Raw genomic sequence first — 9,474 nt, forward strand, 5'->3', positions numbered from 1 at the left:
TTTTTACACTTAATGCCACCCTTTTCAGTGGAAATAGCTGGCAAGTAGTGGCAAATCTAGGGACGGGATTAGCAAAACTTCACCATGAATTTCTAAGTTGAAAAAGGGGAGAAAAATCAGCCTAAATGCAAGATAGAATTATGGATCTTTGTCAGTGACCTACAATTATGACCCTAAATGCATATGTGAAGTTTTAAATAAATATCTTTAATATTTATTGAGATATGTAAAACTTGCATGTAAACATTAACCAAGAGACTAAGTAGAAAAGGGGATATGAATCAGCCTTAATGCAAAATAGAGTTATGGAACTTGGTCAGTGACATACAATTATGACCCTCAAATTATCACCCTAAGTGCATGTGTAAAGTTTCAAGTAAATATCTTTGAAGACCTTTAACCTTTAAGAAAAATTTCTAAGTTTCAAAGGGGCAAATAATTCTGCAAATATTGCAGGCAGAGTTATGCAATTTTGCAAACTGATGAACATTGTTACTATAAAAAAGTATTTTAAATTTCAATTGAATATCTCAAGCAATAATTGAGATATTTGACTTAACAAAAAAACTTTAACCAAAATTTCTAAGTTCCAAAGGGGCATAATTCTGTCAATATTGTAGGCAGAGTTATCCAACTTGTCAATCTGATGTACCTTGTTACTATAAATAAGTATTGTAAGTTTCAATTGAATATCTCAAGCAATAAATGAGATATTTGACTTTACAAAAACTTTAACCAAAATTTCTAAGTTAAAAAGGGGCATAATTCTGTCAATATTGTAGGCAGAGTTATCCAACTTGTCAATCTGATGTACCTTGTTACCAGAAATAAGTATTGTAAGTTTCAATTGAATATCTCAAGCAATTATTGAGATATTTGACTTTACAAAAAACTTTAACCAACGCAGACACCGACGCGGACGCCGACGCCGGGGCAACTACAATAGCTCTCATATTCTTCGAATAGTCGAGCTAAAAAGGATTTCCGAAAACCAATCTTGCAGTCTTGGAACATATTATTATCAATCTTTTAATTTGTAAATCGTTCTTTACATTTGTATTTTTTAATTTAGAAAATATCATCAATTTTTAACCTCCACCATGCTACATTTCTCTGATTCGAAAAAAAAAGAAAGTTTTTTGTCTAAATAAAATCACATGAAGACAATTTATAAATCACCAAGCCTAATATATAAGCGTTTTGTTGTGTGTTTTTTAATGTTGTTATTAATATCTTATTACCTTCTAAAGCTGCTGTAGTGTCAGTGGCAGCTAAAATGATATAAATAAACATATTTTATCATATCTGTCAATAATCCCATCTACAATTGATTTATGTACTATATTGTCCTACATGTATATATTTCCAGACTTGACATAATAGTACATGTATCTTATTAGTTCTCTTCTGACAAAAACTTAAAGTTTCTAGAATGCAGAAATGTGTTGGGCTGATAATGACAATGTTAAATTAACTTATTAAGATCTTTCTAATATTGTTAGCCTTAACCTGCTAAATTTTGTATATGGACTATATGTATGTATCCTAGGCTTAATGAGGGTCCATCTGCCCTTTCAGGCACTGACAGTACTGACCCCTGACATGTCAACATTCATGCCCTTAAATGTTATTATCAACCAAAAGGTGACATATAAATTTTGAATTCAGTAATTCACTGAATGATACTATGTACCATATGTATGCATGTCGATTTTTGTGATGATACTATCTATATATGTATATGAACTTGTCCAGCTTCCACCTTTTAAGACTGTCCAAAACCAATTATGGGGATGTCAGGTTGACAGTTTTTTTTAAGTTATTCAGCAAACAGTATAGAGCCTGGTCAGACTGCACGGATGTATGGACTGATCTGGCACTATTATAACTTATGGAAAAAAGGTTAAGGAATTTGGGTTTCAGCAAGGTAAGGGCTAAATAAATATAAAAATCATTCATTTTTAAATACTAACCATACATGTGCTCTTCCTTAATTACTTAACTGGATTCATAATCCTTTTTTTAAGCATTTGTGAATAGAAATTAATTTTTCTATGCTTAAAGCAATTAAAGGAATGGGTTTTTTTTTAACTAAACATGGGTAAAAATAATAATAACATTTGCATAAAGTAACAAAACAAACTGAAATGAAGAAATGAAATAAACATTTAAATAATAGAACTTAACAAGTTCAAAAGTAAATTTAACTGAAATGAAAAACTTACAAAAACAAAAATACAAAAAAAGGCCACAACAGAAAAAAATCTTGATCATCCGATATTTTAAGTTAGGTACTGGTACTCAAGTAAAATGTTACATTGTATGTCCAAGATTTCATATTGGAGTGGCCAAAACAATTATTTTGTAAGCAAAACTGAACAATTTACAGCTAGGTCTAACTTACCCTAGCTGAATAAAACACAAACTTTATTAAGAAAATCCATCCATCAATAGATGCAGGTATCAAAATTATATCAAGATATGAAAAAAAAAATCCATACAAGCAGACAGTGTTTCCCTTTTTTGTTTTGTTCTTTTTATATGTTTGGTAGATAGATCCATTGTTCAAAAGCCTAGGAATGAGTATTTTTATACAAGAGGGCCATGATGGCCCTGAGGTCGCTCACCTGTATATAGCCCCCCCCCCCCCCGGCCCAATTTTTACCCAAGGGCTTTTATTTGTTTATTTGAACAGACTTGGTAGACACCCATAAGAAGATGTTTCATGCAAAACATCTAAGTTCTAGCTCATTGGGTTTTTTAAAAGAAGATTTTTTAAGTTTTTACTATACACATAGAGTAAAAAACAATGACACCCCTCGGGCAGGGCCAGTTTTGACCCCTGGACTTTTATTTGAACAAACTTTGTAGATATTTACTTAAAGATGTTTCATGCTTAATATCTAAACTCTAGTTATTTGGGTTTTTTCAAAGAAGATTTTTAAGTTTTTGCTATGTATATAAGGAAAATCAATGACCCCCGGGCGGGGCCAGTTTTGACCCCAGGGCTTTTATTTGAACATACTTGGTAGACACCCATTAGAACATGTCTCATGCTAAATATCTTAGCTCTAGCTCTTTGGGTTCTTTAAAAGAAGATTTTATAAGTTTTTACTATATGCATATAAGGAAAATCAATGACCCCTGGGGAGGGGCCAATTTGGACCCCAGGGGTTTTATTTGAACAAACTTGGTAGACATTCACTAGAAGATGTTTCATGCCAAATATATAAGCTTTAGCTCTTACAGTTCTTTAAAAGAAGATTTTTTAAGTTTTTACTATATGCATATAGGGAAAATCAATGACCCCCCGGGGCGGGGCCAATTTTGACCCCAGGGCTTTTATTTGAACAAACTTGGTAGACACTCACTAGAAGATGTTCCATGCCAAAAATCTTAGCTCTAGCTCTTACAGTTCTTTAAAAGAAGATCTTTTAAGTTTTTACTATATGCATATAGGGAAAATCAATGACCCCCCGGGGGCGGGGCCAATTTTGACCCCAGGGCTTTTATTTGAACAAACTTGGTAGACACTCATTAGAAGATGTTTCATGCCAAATATCTAAGCTCTAGCTCTTAGGGTTGTTTAAAAGAAGATATTTAAAGATTTTTCTTTCGGTTGCCATGGCAACCAGAGTTCTGCATGGAATTAAATTCTTTGAACAATTTTTAAAGGTGACCACCAAAGGAACATTCCTGTGAAGTTTGGATGAAATTGGCTCAGTGGTTTATGAGGAGATGTCATTTAAAGCAAAAGTTTACGGACGGACGACGGACGGACGGACGGACGCCGGACGAAAAGCGATCACAAAAGCTCACCCTGTCACTTTGTGACAGGTGAGCTAAAAAATATGGGGTGTCTTATTATCTATCACCACTGCTGGCACTCAGATGGTTAAAGCCATTGAAAAACATAGTACATGTACATGTATTATCAATATAACAATTCAATGTGAAACTTTGATATTGGAACAATCCCCCCCCCCCCCAAAAAAAAAAAAAAAAAAAAAATTATTTAGCAACTATGATATTTTGGATACTGAAAATCCTGATTCCAGGAAAAAAATCCTAAAAAGATTTCTTCAAATTTCAAATGTTAATTAAAATTAATGCCCATTATTGCTGACTGAAATCAAAGTAAGTGATTTATGCACTTGTTGATAGATGGATCCCCTTATTTAAAAAAATTGTAGGCATACCCTCACACTCAAGAAATTTGTCATCAAAGAAAGGAAAATCTTCTATATATTGCACTGACAGAAAGGTAAACCAACAATATAAGCAAGCATATAAAAATATAAAATAATCCTAGAAATGACATGGGGCTTCATCTATAAAATCTATGTTACAAAGCCAGAGTATTAAATTCTAATTTTGAAAGTAAACAAGCAATTATCATAGTATTGCAAGCAATCCATAAGTCCCCTACCGGTAAGAGCCCAAGCAATATTCTGAAGGGCCATTCACTCAGGTTCCTATTTTAAGTAAATTTGTTGAAAAAGTTCTTTAAAAGTGATCACAGGAAACAGTTTTTATGTACAGACAGACGGACTGAAGGACACTCTAAAGTTATTTTTTAAACATCCCTGTTATCAAAATATAACATTTTTAAAATCCTATCATGATTGAAGAAGTTGGAGTAAAAATTACCAATTTCTCAAAAAAAAGTCTAAGTTCAAAAGGGGCATAATTCTGGAAATAGTCTTGCTAGAGTATTGAACACTCACAATTGTTGAGTGATAATAAGAAACATTTATATTAAGTTTGAAGGAGATACATTCAGAGAAAGAAGTTATTAAAAAAAAACAATGTTTTTTTCATGAAAATATTAAGTTCAAGGGAGGTAATTCTGATAAATTTTGTACTAGAGTTGTAAACCTTGTCACATAAGATGTGGTTGATGACAAGCAACTTATATTTAAAGTTTGAAGAAAATACCTTAAGAAATAAAGAACTGATAGTGAAAAAACTTAAAAACTAGAATAAGAAATCTTGAAATTCAGTCAATTTGTTGCCATAGCAACCAGAATTTTCAACATAGGAAGATTAGAAAAGGATATGCATAATTTCCATACTGCCATCTACCCATATGTCAAGTTTCATAAACATATTTTCAGTACTTTTTGTGTTATCACTGGATCCAGGTTATGTGTAAAATTTGCCATATTTTCAGTCTATTTGTTGCCATAGCAACCAGAAATTTCAACATAGGAAGAAAAGAAAAAGACGTGCATAATCTCCATACTGCCATCTATCCATATATCAAGTTTCATAAAAATATTTTCAGTACTTGTTGCGTTATCGCTGGATCCAGTGTATGTGTATGTGTAAAATTTGTCATATTTTCAGTCTATTTGTTGCCATAGCAACCAGAATTTTCAAAATAGGAAGAAAAGAAAAAGACGTGCATAATCTCCATACTGCCATCTATCCATATATCAAGTTTCATTAAAATATTTTCAGTACTTTTTGCGTTATCGCGGGATCCAGTTTTGTGGACGGACAGACTGACGGACGGACAGACGGACGGACGGACAGACAGACGGACAGACGGAGGGTAAACCTAAAGTCCCCTCCGGTAAACCAGTAGGGGACTAAAAATAATAAAATGTTAAATTCTGATGTCATGGTCATAGTCAGTATAACTGAGATTATTTTTTTTAGTAAAATATTAATGTTGTAAAAGATAATTGGTTCACATGTGATGTAGTTAGTATCTTAAATAAAAAATTACTGACTAACTTTACCGAAATTAGCAAAAAGCAGGTAAACCACCCTTGAACAAAATTACATGTGAACTATTTTTATTTTATTCATGATTAAAGTCCTAATTGATTAATTTATGATTGAAGATTAAAACCTATAACCTAGAGCTGTCATCTATATCGACAATATCGATGTATCGTTGATATTTTTTTGTCGATCAATAATTGATACACATTTTAAAAAATCGATACTTTTGACTAATAAATTAAATGTCTAGATATTATAAAATTCACCCAAAATATATACAGAAGCAGTTATTTATATCTAATGTTATGCTTTTGTTATATAGTGGAATTATTTCATAGCAATGGTGACAAAAAATATTGTCTGGAGAAAATCATGCAGTGGACAAGACACTGTACAGAACATGTTTTTGACTGAAATCATTGAAACAGGTATGAAAGTGAATGACAGACAAGTGAGTATAGGATATTATCGATATATCGGGTGTATCGTTGATTTTAGTCACTTGATATCGATATATCGATAATATGCTTTGCACTGAATCAATGACAGCTCTACTATAACCTATAAGTAAATTATCACAAGCTCATTTACTACCAATAGGTATTGTAACTGGGTTTATATTGACCAAATATTAACACAACCTGTGATAATGACAAGACTGAGATAAAATTAAATATATGTATTTACCTTCCTCTGATTGGACAGCAGACTTAAGTCTTTCTAGAAGTTCACTTTTAGTGCCAGTCAATGGTAAACCTCTCTCTTTCAGTGCTTTCTTCAAATCTGCAACCTAAAATGATAGTGAAGATGACACTTGGGTGATTCCAGCTTTTTAGAAATTAATGTGCACAATTATCACTTTTGACAGGGGTGTTTTGCTAGATTACAGCACTCATGACACAGACAGTATAGCATATCTTCAAACGCTTTTCACAACTTGACAAGAGTGAAAATTTTGAAAAAGTGGTTGGTCAACTTTTCGTTTTGTGATTAACAACACACAGAAATTTCTCTTGAATAGTTCTACAAAGTTGATAAAAACAGTGTCTATTCTAGAAATTCAAAAATTGGGGTGAATTTCCCCATCCTCTCATTAAAAAATATGGGGAATTTTAAAAAACAAGGGTGCCAATATAAAGTGTAATTGCATAAAATTAATGCTGTTTTTATCAAAACAAGACTTGTCTTTTTTTTCTAAAAAAATTGAAAGGTAGAGCTCTAGATTGTATTTAAAAAAAACAACAAAAAAACCCCCCAAAAAAACCCTGATCAGTCACCCTCATATTCAGGCGTATTTTGAAGTTAAATATGTATTAGTGTTAACAGTTATGCATATATTAGTGTAAGTGTATCAGAATGTGCATCAACCGCCCGGCAACAATGATGCTTGATCAACGCCGGGTTTACGTAGGAAATATATTATTCTTACTATGCTTTACGGTAATGCGAGTACCTGCTAGATAGTGATGGTTTTAAAAACTTTGGTCTGATGTACTGAATTGACACATCACAACTTTTCGAATTAAAAGATAATGATAAAAGCCGAGGTATTCTGATTTAAAATGGAAGAGTGAAAATGGAAGAGTAGACTGGTGTCCTGCGAACTTATATTGGAACCATAATAAATGGAAGCAGTGTATAAAATACCGAATGACAAGTTTTAAACGGAAAATGTGAAATATAAAATTTAATGAAAGATTATTTTATACTATTTCACAGTAAATGTAAATCGAGCTGGCTTTGAGGTTTTGCCTTCTTCAAGTTCATATTCTGTTCTGTTTGTTTTGATTACCACTATTTTAGCCTCATTCTATTACAAAATCATAATTTAATTATTCAATTTATCTCAAGATTATTCCTTTTATTCATCCATTTATTGAAATGCTATTAAAAGTCTGGTATAAAACACATACAGGTAAGGCTTATTCTTAATCAAATATGGTGCCGATTTGATAAAGGGCTGAAACGTCCGGGGCCGAAACGTCTAGGGTAATTTGAGACCGATACGTTTAAGGTCTTGGGGCCGAAATGACTCGAAATCGTTTGTTTTATATCATACCCCACCCACGAACGAATGTCAGACGTTTCACTCCCAAGACATTTCACTATTGAGACGTTTCACTCCCAAGACGGTTCACACCTAGACGTTTCACTCCCATTTCGTCAATTGTATGGACGTTTCACTCCCATTTTTTAGATGTTTTTATTAAGAAAATTTATTTTCATTATGAAGGGGAAATTCAATTTAATGATTCATTTTGTTGAATTTGAGAGTATTGTTAAGAAGAATTTATGAATTTGAAGAATGATTATAAAAGTATAATTTTTCTGAAATATAACAGAATGTGTAAATAATTATGATCTATACAGTATAGTATCAGCTCAGAAAAGTGAATTTTGTTCCGTTTAAACAGTGTTTTGAAGAATTCCTGTTAATTATTAGGAGTAAAAATGTTGGTTTCAATGAGGACATAATTATGATGAATTATTAGAAGATTATCATTATACTCATTTAAATATGGGTTGAATGATAAGAGGTTTAAATGAAAGACAAATGTCTGAAATATCGTTTTTATTATAAGAGTAACAACATGAGAAAATTCTATTTATAATAAATCAAGAAAGATAATAGAATAACAAAATGAAAATGTTCATGAACAACAAAGACAGATTGGAATATTGAAACCACTACCAGTACAGTAATTAATTAATATCAATATATAAAATACATTTAGTTGTTTATTGGACCATTGAAATATTTTTAGACAATGTTCAGCCAATTGAAACCAAAGTCATGGAAACAGAAACTCCTCCATAAAATTTGGTTATACATTTTAACAAAAATAAAATAATATTTAATCAGATAATCATATGTAATATATTATGTAAGATTATCATAATCTACAGATATTTTTTACTTATTGATATAAAAATATATAAACTTAATTCAAAGAAAATCACTTATAATTATTTTCATTAACATCTTTAGAGAACTGCAACTTTCATACAATTATATCCGGTCATATATGATATCCTTCTCTAAATAAGAATAAATATCTGAAAAGATATCAGATCAAAGATCTCTCTAATCAAGTAAAAAATAAAACTTTAACAATTATGACATACAAACTTTCATTTTTAGTAAAATTAAGGTATATTGTAGTATATTAAAGTATCAAAATAATTTTGGTATAAAATGGGAGTGAAATGTCTTCAAGACGTTTCACTCCCATTTGGGAGTGAAACGTCTTGGTGTGAACCGTCTTGATGTGAACCGTCTCAATAGTGAAACGTCTGTCTACCCCCACGAACTTTATTCGTAAACACGAGTTTTCACCAGAAATATCGGGTACCACTATTGAAAATAATTGTTAGATTTATACTCTAAGACACTTTTTATTCAACATTGTTAACCAGTGTTACAAGTTACAATTTATGTAATTTTTATAAATTCGATTTACCTTCATTTTGCCGAAATCTTCCGCTGAGATTTTGTCCGCCATTGTTGCTGTTGTTGTTGTTGTTGTAAGCTAAGGAAATATCCGTACTAACCCGTTTCGTTACCGGAATCAACTTTCGACCAATATAAAACATCTTGCTTTTTTCACTAAATAAGGCATAAATAAATGGAATTGACTTCCAGTAGTTCCTCTACGAATTTATTTTTCATTTTAATGGAATTATTTCGAATTATTTCCCTCATGTCAAGTCACAGGTATTTTATTTATAAAATCGTATACA

The 9,474-nt window shown here is 31.6% G+C and overlaps 1 protein-coding gene across 2 annotated transcripts; it reads right to left on the bottom strand.

Annotated features, from left to right (window-relative positions):
• Positions 1 to 549: 549 nt before the first annotated feature.
• On the bottom strand, positions 550 to 9,466 carry LOC132757898 (myocardin-related transcription factor B-like). Of its 2 annotated transcripts, XM_060749391.1 has the most exons (4): positions 9,195 to 9,466; positions 6,421 to 6,523; positions 4,200 to 4,253; positions 550 to 1,271 (listed from the first exon to the last, which is right to left on the bottom strand). In XM_060749391.1, the coding sequence occupies exons 1-4, from the start codon at positions 9,234 to 9,236 to the stop codon at positions 1,144 to 1,146; spliced, it is 327 nt and encodes a 108-aa protein (XP_060605374.1). In that variant the 5' UTR covers positions 9,237 to 9,466; the 3' UTR covers positions 550 to 1,143. The 2 variants fall into 2 exon arrangements, with proteins under 2 accessions (XP_060605374.1, XP_060605375.1); XM_060749392.1 differs by lacking the exon at positions 4,200 to 4,253 and having other exon boundaries at positions 9,195 to 9,463.
• Between the last annotated feature and the right edge of the window lie 8 nt (positions 9,467 to 9,474).

Source organism: Ruditapes philippinarum, unplaced genomic scaffold (genome assembly GCF_026571515.1).
Source record: "Ruditapes philippinarum isolate M1 unplaced genomic scaffold, ASM2657151v2 ctg3894_1_1_1_1, whole genome shotgun sequence".
Lineage (NCBI taxonomy): Eukaryota > Metazoa > Mollusca > Bivalvia > Venerida > Veneridae > Ruditapes > Ruditapes philippinarum.